Source organism: Empidonax traillii, unplaced genomic scaffold (genome assembly GCF_003031625.1).
Source record: "Empidonax traillii isolate 1590-97213 ecotype Southwest subspecies unplaced genomic scaffold, ASM303162v1 scaffold52:size1600334, whole genome shotgun sequence".
Classification (NCBI taxonomy): Eukaryota; Metazoa; Chordata; class Aves; order Passeriformes; family Tyrannidae; genus Empidonax; species Empidonax traillii.
In genome coordinates, this window is record NW_020955245.1 from 817078 (window position 1) to 839096 (window position 22019).

Below are 22019 nucleotides of genomic sequence, written 5' to 3' on the forward strand. Positions count from 1 at the left end.
CTGCAGGTGCTCCCTGCTGAATGGAGGTGCAGGTGGAATTCCTGGGTCACGTTGGGACCCAGTGGCTGCCCCAAAGGGTATCTGGGGTTTGCGTTCCCCAATCGAGCAGCCTGGAGATCATTGCTACAGCCCTGCCCACCTTCTGCAGCAGCTCCACAGCCCTGGGGGTGGCAAAGGTTGGGAATCCTCTATCCAGGGCAGGCTGGGGCACAGGGACACCTTCCCCTATCCCAGGTTGCTCCAAGCCCTGTCCAACCTGGCCTGGGACACTTCCAGGCATGGAGCAGCCACAGCATCTCTGGGCAACCTGTGCCAGGGCCTGAAGGTCTTGGGGCACATAATAATGGCAGTGTGGGAGTTTAAAGAGGTTGGAGCACACACGATTGGCATTTTCTACATTTCCATCCTCCTCTCCTGGTCATGGCTGGGATGGGATCAGTCTCTTCTCCCAGGTAAGGACAGGACCTTACCTGGGAGGAATGGCCTCGAGTTGCACTGGGTAGGTTTAGGATGAATATTAGGAAAATTTTTTCACTGAGAGGGTTGTAAAGCACTGGAACGAGCTGCCCAGGGCAGCAGTGGAGCCCCTGTCCCTGGAGGGGATTTAAAAGCCATAGAGCTGTGGCACTCTGAGACATTTAGCAGATATCTTTTCAGTGCTGGGGGAATAGTTCACACTGACACACCAGTTCCCACTTTCCAAAAACATTGTACATACCTCCAAAACCTACTGTGGGCTCCTCGCTTACTTTGTCCTGATCGAGTTTCACACATTAAAAAAATCGTAATTCCCTCTACATGTAATTTTTTCCATGAACTTTTTAAGCACGAATATCACTATAGGCAGTATTTTTTTACACGTGTATATATACATATATATATATATATATATATACAAATCTATTACATTGCTTCCAAACTCCCCTTATTTCCTCAATAAACCCCTCTTATTTTTCCGCCTTATTTTCCTCAATAAGTGTAACCGAGAGCGTGAAAATGCACCGGGGTTTGGAGGTGTTTTGCAGCCTGAACGCCGCTGCTGTTCCCCGGCACGGCGGGCTGGGGGCTCTGAGGGGGCTCTGAGGGGGCTCTGAGGGGGCCGCCCCCGCCCCGCCCCTCCCCTGGCGCAGGCGCAGCGGGGCCGCCCCGGCGGGCGCGCAGTGCGCAGGCGCGGGCAGCCCCCCCTCCCCTCGGAGGTGCGGGACGATGGCGGGGCCCAGCCTGAGGCCGCACGTGCATTGGGCACAGCGGCACCGCCAGATCTTCCTCAGGGTGGAGCTCAGCGACGTGCGGGTACGGCGGGGACACCCTCCGGGACAGCACGGGGGGGGGGGGGGGGGGGGGGGGGGCCCCCCCGGGGGGGGGGGGGGGGGGGGGGGGGGCGGGTAAGGGACTCCCCTGCGGAGGGGGAGGACGCGAGGGGGACACCTGCGGGAGGGCTGGCGGGAGGACAGCTGGGGGACACCCCCGTGAGGGGACACTCGGAGGGGGGACACCCGGGGGGTGACACCTGCGGAGGGGGGAGACGTGAGGGGACACCTGCGGGACGTCCGGCCGGAGGACACCTGGGGGACACCCCCCTGGGGGGACACCTGGAGGCACCTACGGAGGGGGGACACCTGGGGACCTCCATGGGGAAATTCCCTAAGGGGGACACCTGGAGGCACCTTCGGAGGGGGGGACACTCGGGGACACCCGGGAGAGACTCACCTGCGAGGGGTGCTGGGGAGGAGACTCACCTGGGGACCCTCGTGGGGAAATTCCCGATGGGGGACACCTGGGGGCACCTGAGGGGCACTGACACGTGGCGATACTCAGGAGGGACTCACCTGAAAGGTGGGGGGGGAGACTCGCCGGGGACCCGCGGGGAGGGGAATCCGTGCGGGACACCCGGGGAGGAGTAACCTGCAAGGTGGGGGACTCACGTGGGGACACCTGGGGACACACACCTGTGGGACCCTCGGGGACGCTCACCTGGGGACCCCCCCGGGGCTGTCCTTGCCCACAGGCAGCAGCAGTGGTGGGGTCTGTGCTCGGGGTGTGGGGAGGGCTGTGCTGGCGTGGGGCCGGCGGGACCCCCGTGGGTGGGTGGGTAGGTGCACTGACCCCCGTGGGTGTGGGAGCTGCCAACTAACACACGTCCTCCCTCTGCAGAACCCGGACATCACCATCACCGACAATGTCCTGCACTTCAGAGGTAGGGGTTTCGCTGGGGGGGTCCCAGCCTGCTCCCTCCCTGCTGTCCCGGGTGTCCCCACCGTGGGCTGCCTGGTCCCCATCCCGGCAGGAGCCTCCTGGCCAGGCACGTTGGGATCTGTCAGGCTCCCACCCACAGCCCTGGGAACAAGCCCTATCTTATCTAACAAGAAAACCCCAATATTTAAATCCCAGTGGAATTTCCACATATCCTTCCTATCCCTGGTCAGCCAAATCCCAGAGATAACTCACAGCAGCTTTTCCTTTCACAAAGACCTTGTGTGCAACTGTTATCGAGCCTCCACATCAGGAAGTAGAGCTCCATTTGGAAGGTAAAGCAGATCTTGCCCTCAGATGTTTTTCGGGCAGCTGGAGAGCTGCACATTCCAGCACCCTGGAGCTGGTGCTGGTTGGCACGTTTGGGTTGTGCTGTGGACCTGCTGTCACTGATTTTATTGGGTTTTCTCCTTTATTCCTCCTGGATTTCGTTAAGATGCCTCATCCAGAAGCTGCTGCCTCCCCGGTGTGCTGCAGCCAGGCCATTTGATAGGGGGTGTTCCGCACTTTGGGATCAGGTTACGGTGTGGAAGGGTGGGAATTAAACACGGTGCAGGGGTTTGGAGCCCTTCTGGGGGACAGGACCAGTGTGGGAAACGAGGAATTACCGTGCCTTGCTGCTGTTGGGAGGGACTCCCCACATCACTGCTCCAAACCCAGCAGGCACCCCCTTTCCCTGGGTGCTCCTTCCCCAAGGCAGGAGATTTCAGCTAGATTGATTGGAGTTAGCCAGGAACAGCCTTGTGAGCCCCTCTTTTGGGAATCTCACTCTGCCTCCCTGCAGAGGACCCTTTTCCAGGGGTGCAGATTTACAGCAGCTTTAGCTGCTGACTCCTGCTCTCCAAGCCAGACTTCGGTGTCTCCCCTGTTACCTCGTGGTTCCCTCTTGTCTCCCAGCGAGGCAGGGGAAATGCTGTGAAATAACTGCTGGATATTTTCTGTGTGCAAAGCCTCCTGTGCAGATGGGCCGTGTGGAACTGTCTGGGACCTTCACACCGACTTCACTCTTGTCTTTTAGCTCAGGGTCACGGTGCCAAAGGGGACAACATCTACGAGTTTGAGATCGAGTTCCTCGAGCCTGTCGAGCCTAAAGTAGGTATTTTTACTTTTTTAACTCCTGAAAGGAAAATGGCTGTGTGTTGTGTCCATAATATGCCTTTTAGGTTTTCCTGGTGACCCCATAACTGCTGCAGACTACAAGTTGTCCGTGGCATTCTTCCATCCAAGTGCTCATCCACATTCCAGCAAATCACCTCACTGGAGCTGGTGCTCCCATAGACACAGGGCCTTGCTTGTATGGCTTGTTAAACAGCAGTTTTAATTTTTTTAAAAGATTTAAAGCAGCAAAATAATGGGAGAATCCAGCAATTTGTTGTCTGATGGAACCTCAGCTGGAGAGCAAAGGAACACTGAGCTGCAAAGTGTCAGTGTGATGTTTTATGGCTTCTTTTGCAGCTCTGACAGAAGGCAGGAAGTCATGAGGACTCATGTTTTCTGGCTCGTGCAGGTTTCTCAGGCTGTGAGACACTGTGGCTCCTGCTGCAGAAATGTTCCCTTAATCCCTGTTGCAGCCTGACAGGGGAGAGCTTGGCTGCAAGAGCCGTCCCCTCTGAGCTACTCCCAGGGGGCTGTAAGGTCTGTCCTCGCCTCCCGGAGCTGTCAGGGAGAAGGAGAACTCTGGGCTGTGCCACTTGGGCAGGATTTGTGCTGCTTGTTCCTGGCTGACTTGGGGATGGAGCCACCATTCACCTCTGCTGCTCCAGCAAGGGAGGGGAAGGCGGAGGGTGAATTCCCAGGGTCTGTCAGCAGGCACCTCTGTGGTGTGGCTCCTGCCACCTGTGAACAGTGAACAGCTCCTGGTTCCAGGGTCTGGCCACCACTTTGTCACCTGCCTGGCCCCCAGTGTGGGACAGGTGCGTGTCACTGCCTGTGCTTGTCCCCTGTGCTGGCAGACGTGGGCTCTGCTGGGAGCCAGGCCTGGAAGGCAGGTCCTTGCCTCTGCAGAGCAGCCTCCTTCCAAAAGTCTGTGAGTCACTGTGAGTCACTGTGGGGGGACTGGAGGAGAGCAGACAGAATTCTGTGGAACCACAGATGGCTGGGACTGGGAAGTATCACAGTCCAAGGTTTTCTCCTTTGGATTTGATGTGTTACCATGAGTTCCTCTGGCTGGGGCCAGGCTGGCCAGCAGTGAGGAGGAGCCTCTGACAGGCAAGGACGAAGCACAGCAGCTGTAAATTACAGCTGCAGCCTTCAGATGTCTGAGGAGCATCCAGCCAGCCCCGACAGGGCAGTGCTGGGGCAATGGGTAAGGACACAGCTCCTGGCCCTGCTGCAGCACTTTCAGCTGGTCTGACAGAGCAGCTTTGAGGTGCAGACGGATGTGATGGGGGCAGCAAGGGTGGGCTCCAGGGGGACAATGCCACAGGCTGTAAGGTTGGAGAGGTCCTGGGCTGCCACTGTGCAGAGGGGTGACAGTGACCACACACTGTTGTCTCCAGGTGTTCCCTAAGGCTGTGAACTCTTACTCTCACTGCAGCAGGTGTCATGTGGGGTCCCCTGTTTTGGACACATCCCTGTGGCTGCTGGCAGTGTTGTTTTCACCTCTGGCTGGAAGAAGTGCGTGGGTCACAGCACTGAGGTCTAAAGCTGAGGTTATGGGTCCTGCCTGGGAAGGCTGGCTCCGGTGGGATGTGTTTATGAGCAGGCTGGTGCTGTGCTTATGAGCAGGCTTCCAAGCTGCTCATCAAGTCCTGCAACCATCCCAGCTGCCATTTTCAGCTGGGCTGCCCTTTGCTTCCGTGCCTTGGCTGGCAGACAGGTGCTTGTGCTGCAGTTTGTGTCCTCCCTGCCTCAGGTCAGGAGAACTCGGGTGTCAGCTCGCTCTCAGAACTCATTTCCTAGTCCTTCCGCTGATGTGAGCCCCTGTGTCTGCCCTCAGCCCGTGTGCAGGGTGACCCAGAGGCAGCTGAACATCACAGTGCAGAAGAAGGAGAGTAACTGGTGGGAGAGGCTCACCAAGCAAGAGAAGCGCCCGCTGTTCCTGGCCCCCGACTTCGACCGCTGGCTGGACGAGTCGGACGCGGAGATGGAGCTGAAGGAGAAGGTCAGTCCTGTGGGCACACGTGGCCTGTGCTGCCTCTCACAGAGCAGGGGGAGCACTTCACGCAGAGCCCGTGTGGAACTGGTGAAGCTGCTCGAGCTGGGAGCAGGAATTCAGCACTAGGCACGTTCTGGTTGCAGTTGGAACTGGTGGCTGTGTGCTGGCTCCTTGCCTTGCCCGGTGTCCTGATCCATAGGAGGATCATATCCCTGTGCCACGTGGAGCCCAGAGGCAACAGTCCCAGGCACTGCCTGTCTGGGAAGCAGGATTTCTAAGGCTTTCCTGAGCCACTGGACAGCCCTGCTGGTGCATTTCCCATCACCTGCTGAGGTTGAGCAGCTCAGCGCAGCGGGGAGGTGCAGGACTGCCTTGGGAGAGGCTGGAACAGGCCACATTCCTGCAAATCCCTTTCACAACAAACACTGCCCTGTTCCCCTCCACAGCCATGGGCTTAGCTTGGAGCAGGGAGGGACACTGCAGTGCCAGGAGCAGTGGGAAGGGCAGGCAGAGAGCCTGGGCTGGGTGTTCTCAGTTCCCTTCAGGTCACTGGTGGGTCATGGAAGAAACAACACACTAATAACTGAGAATTAACACAGAGGCTTCTTCAGCAAAAGCATCTCATTGCTAAAACAAAACACACTGAAGGCAGGATAACTGGTTAACACCCTCTGGCTTCTACAGTACCATAATTTCTGGATGATGAATGTGCTCTTTTACGCCACTGGCTGCTTAGCTGAGTTTCAAACCCACCAGCTCTGCAGTAGTATAGTGAACAAATGACTTGCTAGTCACAGTAACAGTCTTTAAAACCTTATCCTTCATTTTAAGGAAGAAGAAAAGATTAACAAAATGAAAATAGAATCCAGAGTCCCAAAAGACCGTAAGTAACTATCATTTTAGTGGGCGAAGTGGGGTTTAGAAAGTTTGTCACTGAGATGAGAACCTCAGCTCTTGGGGAGCAGTTTTGAGTGGCTTGGTGTGTCTTGCAGGGGATCTCTGTACTGTGAGCTATTAGAAATTTAGTCAAAATGGACTGCAGTTCCTAAGGAATGTGAAAAATCTGATTAGCAGGGACTGAGTTCTGTCAGAGGGTAAAAGCAGGCAGAACCCTTTCAGTGTGATCAACAGCCTCCCTTTTCCTTGCAAGCTTTACTGTCAGAAAGCCTGGTTTGCAGAAGTGTTAGCATTGTGCTCTGCTCCCCTGATGTGTTTGTGGTTGATTTCAGCTTTCAAACACCTGAAGAAGGGATATTTGATCATGTACAACCTGGTGCAGTTTCTGGGATTCTCTTGGATTTTTGTCAACATGACAGTACGACTGTTCATCTTAGGAAAAGGCAAGTAATAAGCACTGCTTTATTCACACTGGGGGGGGGGTTGGGTTGGTTTTTGGAGTTGTTTTTAAGACTTTCTAAAATAGCAAAATCCAAAGAGAGACGTATTTAGGAACAAAACCGTGGGCACATCGCCAAAGAGCACAAGAAAAGCCTCTCAAAGGCCATCCCAGTGTCAGGGGTAAGAAAACAGTGTCCTCTGGTAAATCAGAGCTGGGTGCTTTGATGATGATATTTGTGCTCTGCCAGGATCACTCCTAAAGCAATCAGCTGGAGCAAAATGTCTCTCTCACTGCAGTGCTGGTGACTCTGAAAATGATCTGGGCAGAATATTTTGGTTTTGACACCAGAACAATCGATTCTGTTGAGGGACAGCACTCCTGCTTTTTTGGGAGAGTCATTACTGAAATAGCTCATGATCCTTCTGTGTGTGAAATGGAGCACTTGAGCAGTGTCTGTGGCCCAACTGCTGCGAGTTCAAGATAAGGCCTATAAAGAAGTTACATAATTATGCATCATGTTTGTTTCCAAATGCAACCAGAATCCTGCCATCACAGGCTGTGCTGCTGCCCCAGCTTCCTGAGCATGGAAATCTGTTTGTTCTCTCAAACAGTTGGTTTCCTGTGTCTTGCAGATTCCTTCTATGACACATTTCACACTATTTCTGATATGATGTATTTCTGCCAGACCCTGGCATTAATGGAGATCATGAATTCACTGATAGGACTGGTCAGATCTCCTCTGATACCTTCTGTCGTGCAGGTAATGCTTTAAAATTCTTCCCCTTGCTCTTATGTTTAAAGTAAATGTTTATTTTACACAAGTTTGAGACTTCCCTGAAATAAGTGATACTTCACTGGCACTGGGCTAGAGGATTTATCATTCCAGAGGCAGGAATCCATGCTTCCCAATCTTGGCTGTGGCAGGCTGTTTCCTTCCATCACCCAGCTCAGAGAGTGCAGGACAGCAAAGGGAAGAAGCTGATGGAAAGCACACGATTTTGTTTTTCTTAAACAGATATTCGGGAGGAATTTTGTTCTGTTTGTTATCCTTGGAAGCCTGGAGGAAATGCAGAGCAAACCTGTGGTCTTCTTCATATTTTACTTCTGGAGTATCACTGAGCTGTTCAGGTGGGTGGGATTCGTCTCCTGGCAGGTGTGCACAGGAACAATGGGGTTGTTCCCAGGAACTCTGGAAAGGGGATTTTCATCTTTGTGCTTTCTGCAAGGGTGGCTTTCATGCCTTGGCCCCAGAGGGTAAAAGCTCCTCGAGCCATGGACTGTTGCAGCCTTCCTGGCTTGTTCCATCTGCCAAAAGCTGGGGTAAGGCTGGAGTCCAAAGCAATACTGCCCTGATGCTTTTTATCCTGAGGGTTCAGTGGCTTTGAATTCCTGTTGTTAAATGAGATGTTTCTCTTTGCAAAGAAGTATTTTAAAAAGTTTATGAGGCAGACAGGCAGTTGCCTTCATCCACGTGGTCAGAATAATAATAATAATCTGAGTTCTGTAAGCTTCCAAATAACTGTGTGTCCATGGCATCCATAGGAACAATGCTTTGAATGTTGTGTCATTTGGGAATCGTGTTGGCTCCACAGTGTACAAACACAAGCCTAACTGTGGTAGCAGCTTCCATTTTAAGCAGTGTGTGTTCCCTCATTCTGAACCACTCTGTCTGTCCCCACCTGGCTGCAGGTATCCCTATTACATGCTTTCCTGCATGGGAATTCAGTGGAAACCCCTGACCTGGCTCCGATACACTGTCTGGATCCCTCTCTACCCCTTAGGGGGCCTGTCAGAAGGTATGTCCAAAAAAGACAGTTTAACAAATAATGAATTCAAGGCAGGGCAAATAACCTTTTTTTTTTTCTGGTTGCTGGACTTAAAAATAGTAAAACAGAACAACAGATAAATAGATTTGCTTTGAGCTGAACCAAAACCAAGCATTTTGTCTTTCAGACTGAATCACTGACTGTGCCTCTGTTCAAGCCCACAGATCTTGTCATTGCAGGGGACAGGCAGGGGCTGATTGTTGTGTTGTAACTGTACCTGTCAGGACCCGTGTCTGGGAGGCAGGAGGAGATTTGGGCATTGCCCAACAGCCTGTTTGGCTGCTGTGGGTGTTTGTGGATGGCAGATGCTGCTGGCACAGGCCCTGGGGCTGCAGCTGGGGGTGGGGGCAGTGGAACCAGGCACTGCCTCCAGTGCTTCCCACCCCACTGCACGCTGCCCAGCCTTCAAATGCTGCAGTTAGGAGAGAGCAAAGAACAAGGGAGCACCCTGAAATGGGTGGTGTGGGCTGGGTGATTGTCTGTTTTCTCTGTGTTTGCTGATGATGGTGACCTTTGCTTTCAGCTGTCTGCATCGTCCAGTCCATCCCAATCTTCAGCGAAACAGGGAAATTTAGTCTGGGACTGCCAAACCCGCTGAATGTCACAATCCAGTTCCCATTTGTGCTTCAGATATATCTTATAGCCCTGTTTTTAGGTAGGTATTAAGTTGTGTTGCTCAATATTGAAATATAAAGGCCAGTTCCCCCCGAATAAGTGGATTTTTCAAAGAAAATTAAATTCCTGCATCTTGGGGACCATGGCAACACAAAATTGCTTGAGGTTAAGCACTATCCTTGTGGCTTGTTCATGTAAATTTGTCAGTGATGGAGGGGAACTGATCAGCCCTTCAAGAAGGAGCCCTTGGCAACAAATTAGCAGCATTAACTTGGGTCGAAAGAATAATTTTTACATGTATTTATAACCTTAAGAGTACTTAGTTTCACCTTTCCCGTGGTATTTGAGCTTTGCAATGGGGACCTAAACGTAACTTCAAATTAAAGCAATTCAGTTTAACACTGCAGTATAACAACAACTGGAACATGAAGTCATGTTTTTCCAGGAAACAATACAGAAGGTTCTTTAGAGAGTGCACCCAAAGAAGAAAGGTGCCTGGTACATACTTGGTTTCTGGTGTTAACACTTTTAAAGACAGTTTAACTTTGTTGTGGGCACACCCAGCACTCTGGGCATCCTCGGCTCACCAGAGTCCAACCTGCAATTTTAAACTGAGCTCTCGCTACGTTTCTCCCCTTCAGACATTGCTTAAAGCCAACCTTTCATCGAGTTTATCTCTGAAATCCCTGTTTCATCCTCCACAGCTCTGCACAGTGGGTGTCACAAGGTGCCAAACCAACCTCCTGAGCAGCCAAACCAAACAGCCTGGGCAGCAGCTCCTGCCTCACCCAGCAAAACCACCCTTGCATTAATTACCTCCCAGTGCTCCACACCCCCTTAAATAGTTTCTTTCTTTCTGGGGTGGTTTGGTTGGCTGGTTTCTGTTATTGGGTTGTTTTTTTTTTTTCTTTAATCTGGTAGTGTTAAAATGATGTCCTACCTAAACACTGTGGGTTCTTTTCCAGGGATATTTGTAAACTTCCGTCACCTCTACAAGCAAAGGAAACAGCACCTTGGACCAAAGAAGAGGAAGATGAAGTGAGGGAGGACTGCAATGCTTTCTTGTCTCCCTTGTTGGCAAGATAAGCCTCCAATTCTTATGGTTTTACCCACTGTAATCTAAAGGATTTTGTAAAAATGAAATGACCACGTTAGATTTCATGATTTCATAGTGAATTCCGGTAACATTCCCACGTCCTGGATTTTGTTCCCCTTCCATCACCTGTGCATGGCATTTACCACTGAACAGTTAAACTTGTATCCTGTCAACCAGCATATTAGAAAGAAATCCTATTATCTGCATATGAAATGCTTATAATCAGTGGAGCAGCACTAAATAGAAATAGTGTTTATCTTTTCACTGGAGATTTGCTCTCTCAATATTGCATGCAGATAGGGCTGCTGAGGTTGGGATATGCCCTCAGCTGGCCCGTGCTGTTCCTGGGATGCATCTTGATGGCAGGAGGAGCACAGTCTGAGACCACTGTGAACAGGTTTGGGTGGTTATCAGCCACTGGGGTGAACTTGCTAAGCACATCCCCCCCTCCTTTTCTTCTGCAGGATTAGAACTGGAAGTAGCTAATGCTGATTTCAGTGCTGTCACTTGTTTCTAGTTCAGCCTTCACAGAATAGAGTGCTGTGTGGACCTGTATTCCTGTAGCTACACCTGCTATCCAGTCGTGAGGGAAAGGAAACTGCCCCTCTGAGGCAGAAATGCTTCCCTGGTTGGCAAAGCAAGCACTGAAAAGGAGCACAATAAGGAAACGTAGGTACCAGCTCTCTCCTGGCATGGGAACCCCAAAGAACTCCATCCCCCCCCCAGGGAGAACGCGGGACTGTCGTGGCAGATGGGGCTCCGCTGGTGGGTCCTGGCAGGGCTGTGGCTCCTGTGTTTATGGCCTTGAGCAAGGCGGCAGAAGTGCTTTTCTAGTTCCATTCAGGGCTGCAGCAGAGGTTGGGGTGTCTGGTTTGACATCCGCTGCTGGGATGGAGCAGCAGGTCAAAGAAACTGCAGTACTGAGATGGCACAGATCAAACCTCAGTAAGGGAGATGCGACACAGGGTCTGAAGGACTCTTTTTTTCTGTGCTTGTTCAACAACAGCAAGAACACAACAAAAGAGAAGCTCCCATTCCAGCTCATCTCTGTCTCACCTGGAGGCCTTTGTTCCAGTCGACTTTATTTCAGGATGCCCCTCACCCTGAGCCTCCTATAGCTGATCCCTCTGCCCTCCTCAATCCAGGTCAGAAAGGTACAGAAAGTTTACTCTGAACTGTCCTGTGGTTTATGAACAGGTTGTTTCCCAACTGCCCCTGCCCCAGGGCACTGCAAAGCGATGCCAGCAGTCCAGATTAGCTCAGCGCCGTGTTCCTGATTGTCTTTTTTTCTGCTGTAAAACCATAGGAATCTTCCAGAAAAATTAATTTCTGTACAAAAAGTAACAAACAGCGTAATGTTTGTGATAAAGACCCAGTGATTGTTACTGTAAAGGAAAGGAAACTGTTCTAAGGAGACTCTTAACAAAGAACCAGTTCAAGCTCCAGGCTGCACTTGACAAACTGTGTTCTCTCAGAGGGGTGTGATCCAACTTCTCTGGGGATACTCCAGACTGCCACTCAAAGGAGAGCACAGCTGACTTTACTCAGGAGAGCTGAGCACTACTTACACAATCTTTCACTTAGCACACACTGTACCTATGTTTGAAGTATGTCAAAGGATTGCTTTAGTTGAGCAACAGAACAGCAAGGATCACTTTCATTTTCTCCTCTGGGCATTTAAACTTCTGTTCTGAAATCCATCTGTATCCATCAGTGAAGCTGTGGTACCTAGTGCAGGCTGTCATGGATCTTACACTACTGAACTTTAGTTCTTCAGCAAGAATGTGTTTCTATTAATAAAGATTTACAACCAAATTTTGCTTTACTTCAGTTGTTCTTTCCGTGCACCTGAGGAGTTGTTTAGTTTGGTATTTGTCGTGTGATACACAGCTGTGAGCTGAGCCAGCACCAGGTCAGTGTTTTGCTCTGAAAATGGAAGAAAATCCAACTTAAAACTGTCCTGAAGAATTGCTCTTTATTAATGTTACGCAAATAAAAAAACCTTAATCCCGAGGTTAAGTTCCTTTCACGAGCACTGCAGAGCCAGTGGTGACACTCGCTCTGGCACCACAGGCTGGCGAGCTGGGCATAAAATCAGGGCCAACACCCCGCAATCAGCTCCGTCTCTGATCTTGCTTCCCACACCTTTTCTTTGGGCTGATGAAGTTTGTGTATAAAGTGGAGTAGCTGCCTGTTAGGATACTCTCACCAGCGAGTTCAGTTACGTAGTAACTGCATTTTGGGGAGGCCAAAAGCCACGAGCTGCCAACCATGGCATTTTTGTACCGAGCAACTTCCACCCATCATCCAACACCATAACTGGCTCTGGGACACCTTACCCACTTTCCAGGTCTGACTAAAGCCACCATGAACTCGCTACGTTTGCTTAGAGAGCACTGATGCAAAATGCCCTTTGGCATCGGAGAGGAATTTCTCCAACCAGTCATTAAACGGCCCTAAAAGGTAAACAGGACAAGAAAATCAGAACCGCTCGGGCCTCAGTCTGGAGAAGCTCCCGCAATGGAGCCTTCACATCCTCTCGGCGCTGCTGCTGGAGAAGTCTGTCGGCAGAGGGGCAATGTTGTGGTCATAGGCAGCGTACTCCGAGGCTCCGGTGCTCGCCACCTTGAGCTGCTGAGCCGCGTGTGTGAGCTGGAAGGCGGCGTCGGGGTGGGCGGTGTCGGGCAGGAGGGTGCACTCCCTCTCCAGCATGTCCGCCACTCCCTTCAGCAGCTCCAGGAAGCCGAAGGCCAGCGCTGCCTTCCGTAAACGGTTCAGCTCCTGCAAGCACAGACACTCCCTTTTAAAGCCACTCCGAGCCTTTACGAGAAACGTGGGGTTCCTTCTTTCTCTTTAAAGGTGGTGTCACTCACAGTTCGGCTGCTGGAAGCTGCCCAGCTGCTCAAGAGGTAAGAAATGCTTCAGAGCTGAAGATGCTGACTGTGGTGCAGCTAAAGCAGCTGGATTTCCCTTGATCCCTTCCTAAAAATCCCCTCTTCTCCCCTCTGTGCATTCAGAAACTTTGTGTCCCAGCAGGGCTCCAGCTGAGGCTTCACTGACTGACTGAGTGACTGACTGCTGCCTTTAACCAGCGTCCAGAGAAAATGTGGGTATATTGATTTTTCCTCACTGTAAACTGACTGTGCTTATGTGCCCTTAGGCAGGGTATTCATTCCTCAAGTCTCTGGGTGCTACAACACTAAACTGCTGCAGCACTGAGCTTGCAAGAGGGACAGTAACTTCCAGCTACAGTCCAGTTATGGATCACTGTGATGTGGCCAAATGTGCCTGGAATTTTGTCTTTCTCTGCTCCAGTTGTAGATAAAATGTAGGAGACATTTTCAGGCTCAGAATGACACCTGTGTTCCTATTTCTGTCTGATCCCCCAGTTTATCTCTGCCTGGCCAAGAGCATGAAATCTGTCAATAAGTTCACCATGGAAGGAGCAGGGGGCAGGAGGGACACCTGCAAACACGACATGTCTGTGCCACCCTGACAGAGAAAGGGTGGCAGGGAAAGCAGACCCTATAAAATGACTCAGGATGTCTCCTTTACAGAGCATCCATGTTTTCCCAGCCCTACAAGCCTGCACAGAACATCCCACACAGTCCCAGACACTGTGGTTCCTCTGTTAAATGCACGGGTCAAACCTGGGCCAGGCCGCAGTGTTACTCACTTTGTAGAAGGTCTGAGTTTTTTCAGGGAGTTTCCTTGCATTTCTCAAGATCTTCTGTACATCTGTCTGCAGAAAAGAGGGGAAAAAAAAAGTACTAAAATTTTGGCAACTGCTGGGGGAAGCTGCAGAAAAAACCCTCAACTCTTTATTGATAAATTATCCTGGCCATTGCAGCTCACAAAGGCTGAAGCATAAACGGTAATTATACTAAATCCAATAAACCAAGCCAGATGCTACACTGGAGGCAGAGCTTTCACCAAACAAGCTCTGCTTTCTGATTGCATTTTAATCAGGACACTGTGAAGAGGCAGCGCTCATAAAAACGAAAGAAAAGCAATAAAGCAATTACATTAATCAGGCAGGACACACACACAGCCCCCACTTTCCTGCTGAGATGGCCCAAAGTGAAGCACCAAAAGCTCATCATTTTACCTGGAGGCCACTTGGTTTAATCCACACTGTGACGTTCTGGGCGTAGCTGCGCTTGTTCTTGGGCTGCAGGGGGAAGGGGCTCTTGTTGTCATCCTCCCCATAAGGATTTTCTTTTGCATCTGGGAGGGGAAAAAATAAAAAGAAAATAAACAGGCTTAGCTACTAAGATTTGACAAGATCATTCACACCACACTGACTGAGTTACTGAAGGCAGGGTGAGCAGTACCTGAGATGGGGCCAAGCTGTGCCATCTTCCCCAGCCATGGCAGGGGCTCAGGACCAGGCTCAAAGAGGGACATCATGAGGTTTGATTTCTTCTTGCTGTCAGCTTGTGAATAAAGCATTCCATACCACTCTGGCCTATGGAAAAGAGCAAACCCCCAAAGGCTGAAAATCTTCCACCCCTGTGCTTAGAGTTTGCCTCCCTCCCACCGTGTGTGGGCTCCACGTTTTGCAATTTGTACTGGCAGAAACATCTCTGTGATTACAAATCCACAGCTCTGTCTGGCAGGGCAGAGTTCTGCACAGAACACGGATATAAATAACATAATTTACAAATAAAGCACAAATGAGCAAAGGAAGAGATTTTTCAGGCAGACATCCAGCTCCATACCCCAACTGGACGACAGCCACCATGCCTTCCACTTTGAGGCTGCCATGTAATAAAACACAGAAGTTGGGGATTTTCCCAGCGATCTGATTTGCTGAATTCTCATCTTCGGTGTCGTCTGTGATCCCAGGTCCCACCTCATCCCCCTCTGGGGAAGAATAAAAAACAAACAAAGAGAAAACACAGGAATAAATTCAAACACACCAGTTGCCCTTCCATGACACCACCCTTTACTGTCTGCATGCAAGAGTTAATTAATACTTCTGTAGGACAAACAGCTGCTAAATGAACTGTTTGGGCAAAGTGGCACAATAATGATACATAAATATTCCACTGCATTGTACTCACAGGCATTAAATATTCATCTTGCACCGCATATTTCATGGCTCATTATTATTTTTAGCTTTAAGTTTAGCATGTTCTATTAACAATGATGCTTTAAGGACCCTGGTCCCTCTGTGAAGGTCCCAAAGAACACAGTATTCAAAACAAGAAACCTTGTGTTTAAGGTTTTAATTTTAATGTGAGCACACAAACATGACATCCTGCATTTTGATACAGCACAAAATCTGTGCTTTTAGTCTAAAGCCCCACAGACATTACAAGGGAAGCTTGGGGTAGTTTTTTTGCTGAAAAAAACCAAACCTGCTCACCTCTGTTAAGTGCAATGGGCAGTACCAAGTGCCTGGACAAGACAGGAGGGCTGGAAATGTCAGCTATGTCTACAAACCCAACAATTTCCAGATCTGGGGGGAGACAACAGGTTTAAGTCAGATTTGGAAGCAGCTGAAATGGATGGAGTCAACTGAACAACACTTTTTACACTGCTGTTTTCTGAAGCAATGAGGCAGCACGGAGAACCCAAACCTCAGCTGGGGTTATGAATGTTAATGAGATACAAACACCCACAATACCAGGACTTTCTCAGGTAAGAACACAACTCCCATCACACACAGTGCTGCCCACGAGCTGTGCTGCTTGACAGATACAGGATCGTGGACACTGACTTTTACACTGTAACAACCCCACTGCTGGTTTAGAAATGCCAAAGGAGAGGAAACAAGTACCTGTCCACTCGTGGCAGGGCCAAGGAAGGTTTTCCTCGGCACAGTTGTTTTTTAAAAATAATTTATTATTGGCAAGATGTGCCAGGATGACAGGCAACCTAAACCTCATAGACCTCAGCTTGTGCTGCCTCACCAATCCCTCCTGACTCCACTGCTGATGGATTCCTCAAAGAACCCTCCAGAAAGACGCTGGTTTGTCTCACCTGATCCTGCAGATTCTTTCTGGTAAAGGCAGCTCTAATGCAAAATGCATCCCCTTCTTCAACAGGTGTCTCCTGTCTCCCATAAAGCTTTAGAGGGTGTTCATGGACAGCAGCCTGTGCTGTCTTCCTGTCTCTGCCTCTAAAAACTGGCACCCCGAGCTCTGAAAGTGCCTCTGCCCCACCCCAGCCCTGTCACCAGGCACTCATGGATGAAAGAGGATGATGTTCTGGTTCCCCATACACCAAAAAATGACACAGTCAGTGACTGATAATTGCAGAGGAGACGTGGATGAAGCAGCAGGTGGAAGGAAAAGGCAGAAATCAAATGGGTTTAAGTCGAAGAGCAATCAAAGGTTTGTTACCTGTATTAATTGCTTTAGGAATGGGGTCTATCTCCTCATCTATAATGAAAGGCTCAGGTCTGGGAAATACTTGCACATCAGATGTTAAGTGGCCACACTTGAGAACAGCATGGAATGGGGTATAGGCCAGGTCTATCAGCTTTCTAGAACACACATAGTTATTAAAGACAACATAAAACATACCAAATGAAAATCATCTGTCTAAAGCACGCTAACTTAGGTCCCAACCCCTTTTTTTTTTTTAGCTCCAGTTAATTTAATAGTTCTAGTGTTGCTAAGCTATGGAACAGAGCAGCACATTATCACACTGATGGCAGATGAACAATAACTGTGGAAATTACAGTGTTCTGTCAGCCAAGCTTAAACAACTGCTATGGTTTGGTTACACAATAATTAAAATAAATATTGACCTCAAACGGTGAAGGTCAAAGTGAAAACACAGTTAACAAGATCATAAAATAAAAGGGAAAAAAAAAAAGTTTAATTAGAACATCTCATATCGCCAGATTTCTTATTGTATTTGCTTTAATTTAGAGATACTAACTGGAAACCTTCCCAAAGGCCTCTTATCTACCGACCCAAACATTGACTGCACATTCTTCAGGCACAGGGGGCCATCAATGGTGAAAATCTGCCCTTCCCCATTGTTTAAATCAATGAGCCTTTCCAGGCAGTCCAAGGAATCTGTGCTTTGAAGCTGTAAAAACAAAACAAAACAAAACAAAACAGAGGGAAATATTTTTGTTGAGTGTTCTTCTTACTCTCCCTTTTTATTAACCAGTATGTTTTAAGAAAATATATACACACCACAGCAAAAAGCTCTCCTGATTTTTTGTTATCTCACTCCTTTCCAAATAAAGCAACATTCCTGTTCTCTTATTACTTATCAGAAATAGAAGGTTTATTTTAAAACCTTTTCCCAGTTATTCTGATCAGTTTAATCAAAAGGATCATCCTTGACAAGAGACCTTGAAGCTGAGATATCAATTTGATTCCTAGGCAGAAAATCCTTCTGTGATGGACACAGGAATATTGGTGTCAGGACAAAAGCAATTCTATTAATAAAACCCTTTTCTAAGGAACCTTAGTCAAAGAGGCTTCTTTTGAAACCTTGTTTATTCAGCAGAATTCTAGCTCCTGGGAAGATTTTTAAAGCTGCTATTGAGATTTGCAAGAAGAGAAAAGTAAGAGAAAGAAAACCAGCACCTTTCCCTTCAAAATTAAGGGAAGCTGGTTTGAACAGCGGCTTGGAGACTTCAGTTTTGCTCCCTCACATCTCCACACAAAGCTATTATATTTTAAAAGTTGAGCATCTTTACAACAGAATTCATTTAGGCAAGAATTTACCTGTAGGTTAAGAAAACCCCACAAAAGCATTCAGTGCAATTAATGCAGTAATGGCAACAATACAAACAGATAAATTAAAATTGCATAATATTCCCCCCGGGAGGGGGGAGGGGGGGAACTGGCACAATTTATAAAGATTATTACAATAACGCAGCAGTAGTAGTAGATAATTAACAGTGCAATAATAAACCCCTCAGAAGTCACATTCCAGCCAATCACTAACACTGCAATGTCAGCTGAAGCACCAGAGCATCCAGGGGCGTTCCGTGCCAAACAGAACAAACCCAACAATCACCCAACGCGAGAGAGCGGGAGGGACATCACCTCTTCCAGGTTGGCCATGCACATGACGTAGAGCTTGGAGGGGAAGGGGAAGGGCAGCGGGAAGCGGTTGCTGTCGCTGCGCTGGTTGTGCGTGGCCAGCGAGTGGCGCAGGGAGCCGCGGCCGATGCCCAGGCAGCCGTCGGTGACAAGGACAACCTGCGGGGACACAGAACTGCCTAATTTCTAAGTTCACATTAGAAGCACAGTGACTACACTGCCTGCTGCTGATGGACTCGAGGATTCCAGGCTTTTTTTCCAGGTGGAAGATAAAGCCCATTTCTCCCGCAGAATCTGGAGGGCAACTCGACTTTCACTCCTCCCAGACACAGAAACCATAAAAAAAAAGTAGCATTAATTGTCTTCACTCTTTGCAAACACAGCTGCACGTTTTGCAGCAGAACTGTTAGAGCAAAACCATTTTTCTGTTGAGTTGCACATCACAGTCAATCCTTGTGGGAGCCTGCACTGGGAGGTTACACTTAATAATGGGATTATTTACACTCAGCTGAGACCCTGAGGAATGAAAGAGCTGCTCCTTCAGCACTGCACAGGAACAGCAGGTATGATTTTTGGCTGGGAGGTGAGGGAAATCAAATTCAATCCAAACTCAATGTGTATTTGCAATGTCCACATTTGTATTCTCTCTCTTCATTCTCAGCCCCCCTCTCTCTCCAGTCTCCTCAGCTCCCACCTGAACTGCTGCTCACCAGTGATGTTTTCCTCCAGTCCAAGACCCCTCACAGCACATTCCCCACTGCCTTTCATCACCCCACCACATGAAGTGCCAGGAAAATGAACCCTAACACAAATGAGAGACCAGATTGTTGAGGTTTAATCTCTGTTTGGTTTTTACACCTTTCCAGTTCTTTGCTCTGAATTTCTGCTGTTCCAAGGTGCCTTTCATCAGTGTTGGATTGTGAAGCTCTACCCAACCCTGAAACCTCTGTCCTTTTCTCCTTAAGGAACATTGCTGGAGGCACCTTCCCAGCTCACTGAGCTGCTAAATTACTGAACTTACATCAAGTGTCTCAGAAAATTATGGGTTAAGAGCAAACTTTGTCATAAGAGGCAGCAGATTTGGAAGGCTGAGAGCTCTGAGGGCTGGCTGGAGTGAGTGAGCAGCTGCAAGTCAAACGACTCATCTGGGATGAAAACACACTCAGCTAAGTCCCACACCGGTGGTGGAGACCTGGAACTGCTCCAAGCCCTGGGAACCAGCAGGTATTGGGGAAGAAAGGTTGCTGAATGTGTGACTGCACCCTTTGCACCCCGAGTGAGGCTCCTGGGCCAGCACAGTGCACCCAGACCAAATGCCAAACCTGGGACAGCAGATATTTAAACAAACATCACCTTCTGTTCCTGTTCCAGCTCTATCCAAAACACTATTTCTTTGTGGGTTTGTAGCATGCCTGAGAGTATTCAAAGTTTTCAGATTACGTTCACATTTCTAACGCAACTCACAGGGACAGAATCACGGAATGGTTAGGGTTGGAAGGGACCTTTAAGATCACCCAGTTCCAATCCCCCTGCCAAGGAAAACTAAGCATGCAGTGGATCCTAAAAACAGCGAAATCAGGAGTACCTGGCATGGAATTGCTGCCCCCCATTCCTGCTGGACGATGTTGCAAACCCCCAGCAGTGCTGACTCCAGGCAGGTTTTGTCATAATCATCCATGTTGCTCAGGGCTTCCTGCAAAGACAAACCCCACTGTCATTCCTGGGGAGTGAATATTCCTCCCAGGAGACACATCCCAGTCATTCCTGGCTCTTGGTGAGTCAGGATGTCTGCTCTGCATGGTCCCACAGCTGCACTGTGACACACAGGGAAAGAAAGGTGTAAAGAAATGGTGAATGAAACCACGAGACAATGACAGCTGACTCTGAAAGAATTGTAAAATTACAAACACAGCTCTTCAAGAGAAATAAAAAAAAAAATCCTTTGCATGTCTCAAAGAAACAGAAACGTCAAAATCTGAGGCAAAGTCTAACAAGAAACTTTTATCTGAGAAAATCCTCGCAGGTGCGAGGATTACTTACTGCAGTCATGGGAAACTTCCCTCTTGGACTTCCCCCTTTTCCACTTCCAACTTCCCATCACATCTGTGAGGCCTAAAATCACTTATTCTCATCCTTGTCCTGCTTCAGCTGCTACACAACCCCCAAAAGCACCTTCTCTCTGCCCAAATCACCTGACTTAAACCCCTTCTAAATGGTCCTGTCACCAGGGCATCACCCTGCACCATCTACCAGGAGCAAAACCACAGGACCATCACAGAGCCACTTTTAGAGCTTTGGGGCAGCTCTTTCCCCTGTTTAACTCCATCCCCATTTTTAAGTTAACTGGCCACACTCCTGGGCTCACCTGCAGAGCAGCAAAATGTTTCAGACCCGCTGATTTCCCCTACACTTCAATAATGACCAAGCACCCCATTCAAGCCGTGGTGCACAGGACGGCACCAGAACACGCAACTCCCCCGCGGTTTGCTGGCGAAAGGGGCTGACTGTGGTTTAAAATGCTGAGGTTTTCCCGCTGCTGTTTTGCACCCCCCGTACCTGCAGCGTGTTGTAGTCCCTCGTGAATGGCACCATCAGCTCCCAGAGCGACGAGAACACCACGAGGGCCGTGAACTCCAGCTTGTAGTTGGTGGCCATGTGCTCGAAGAGCATGGTGAGCCCGTGGGCCGCCAGGTGCTTGCGCTGATACTCCTCGGAGCCCTCCACGGCCACGGGCCGGGTCATGGACAGGGACACGTCCATCACCACCACCGTGGGCATGGTGAGCCGCTCGTCCCGCCGCCCTCCCGGAGAACCGCGATCACCCGCCTGGAAGGGAGGAGAAGGCACAAACCCTTATTAAAGTTACGGAGCGATCGCTGAACGAGCCGAACCGGGAGGGGCCCACGGGCACCATTCAGCTCTGAACGCCCAGAGTCACACACAGGGGGCGGCTCGCCCTCACACCGACCCCGGGGAGAAGCGACAGTTGCCCTTGTCCCCCAAAACACCTCGCCCAGAACGAGGGGCTCGGCTCGCGTTCGGCGGGTCACACACTGAAGGAGGGCCCGCACACGGCGGCAGCCGAGCCGCGCTAAGGGGAGCGGCTCCGGGGGCCTCCCAGCAGGCAGCCAGCGCTCCCCACCGCCCTTTCCCGCTCCCGAGGGCCGCTCCCGGAGATTCCCGGAGATTCCCGGGACGTTCCCGGGGAGCGGAGGGAGCCGCGCGGGGGAAGGGAATCGCTGTTGCTCACCCCGGGCCCGCCGCGCCGCCATGGGTCCCTCACGGAAAGCGTCCCCCCGGAACGCGCGGCGCGGGCGGGAAGGGCCGGGGTCAGGCTGTTCTGTGGGATGTGGGATTTGCGGGAATGCGGTGCCGCTGGAAAAATCACTGTGTGCATGGACAAGGGGCTGGGGATAAGCATTCCCGGCTGGGCAGTGGGCCGCCTCCTCCCGGTTGTGTTCATACGGGAGGGAGGATCGCGGGGAGGCAATAAAGGCCATTGCAAAGCTGGGATGCGACCCTGGAACTGTGCGTTTGCTTCAAAATTACCGTGGAATCATGGAATCATTCAGGTTGGAAAAGACCTCTAGGATCACCGAGCCCAACCGCTCCCCCAGCACTGCCAGGGCCATCACTGTTCCATGTCCCCAAGTGTCACATCCACAGGGCTTTTAAATCCCTCCAGGGATGGGGACAGGCCAGGAATGTTGGGATTTCTTGCTCTGAGGAGCTGCACCGTGTCCATGCCCCAGAGGAGTCCTGGACACCATCCCCA

At 50.1% G+C, this 22019-nt stretch overlaps 2 protein-coding genes across 3 annotated transcripts; one reads left to right on the forward strand and one right to left on the reverse strand.

The window, feature by feature from the left end:
• The first annotated feature begins 1167 nt into the window (after positions 1-1167).
• HACD3 (3-hydroxyacyl-CoA dehydratase 3) lies at positions 1168-12041 on the forward strand. Its single transcript, XM_027879237.1, has 11 exons — positions 1168-1293; positions 2155-2197; positions 3272-3345; positions 5192-5356; positions 6182-6233; positions 6580-6690; positions 7322-7449; positions 7705-7817; positions 8379-8485; positions 9039-9170; positions 10096-12041. The coding sequence occupies exons 1-11, from the start codon at positions 1207-1209 to the stop codon at positions 10170-10172; spliced, it is 1089 nt and encodes a 362-aa protein (XP_027735038.1). The 5' UTR covers positions 1168-1206; the 3' UTR covers positions 10173-12041.
• A 468-nt stretch (positions 12042-12509) lies between these two features.
• Positions 12510-21643, reverse strand: INTS14 (integrator complex subunit 14). Of its 2 annotated transcripts, none has more exons than XM_027879235.1 (12): positions 21495-21643; positions 20801-21070; positions 19830-19937; positions 18248-18403; positions 17155-17273; positions 16577-16719; positions 15598-15690; positions 14948-15092; positions 14561-14694; positions 14335-14453; positions 13903-13968; positions 12510-13007 (listed from the first exon to the last, which is right to left on the reverse strand). In XM_027879235.1, exons 1-12 carry the CDS (start codon positions 21639-21641, stop codon positions 12756-12758), a joined length of 1752 nt encoding a protein of 583 aa, XP_027735036.1. In that variant the 5' UTR covers positions 21642-21643; the 3' UTR covers positions 12510-12755. The 2 variants fall into 2 exon arrangements, with proteins under 2 accessions (XP_027735036.1, XP_027735037.1); XM_027879236.1 differs by lacking the exon at positions 21495-21643 and adding an exon at positions 21235-21260.
• Between the last annotated feature and the right edge of the window lie 376 nt (positions 21644-22019).

Excerpts from the sequence above, each read along its gene's own strand:
- HACD3 (XM_027879237.1), top strand. The coding sequence starts at position 1,207 with ATGGCGGGGCCCAGCCTGAGGCCGCACGTGCATTGGGCACAGCGGCAC. Across the intron at positions 2,198-3,271 it reads CAATGTCCTGCACTTCAGAG|CTCAGGGTCACGGTGCCAAA; the intron begins GTAGGGGTTTCG and ends CTTGTCTTTTAG. Across the intron at positions 7,818-8,378 it reads AGTATCACTGAGCTGTTCAG|GTATCCCTATTACATGCTTT; the intron begins GTGGGTGGGATT and ends ACCTGGCTGCAG.
- INTS14 (XM_027879235.1), bottom strand. The coding sequence starts at position 21,641 with ATGCACACAGTGATTTTTCCAGCGGCACCGCATTCCCGCAAATCCCAC. Across the intron at positions 14,695-14,947 it reads GTGGCTGTCGTCCAGTTGGG|GCCAGAGTGGTATGGAATGC; the intron begins GTATGGAGCTGG and ends TCTTTTCCATAG. Across the intron at positions 13,008-13,902 it reads AAACTCAGACCTTCTACAAA|GAGCTGAACCGTTTACGGAA; the intron begins GTGAGTAACACT and ends CTGTGCTTGCAG.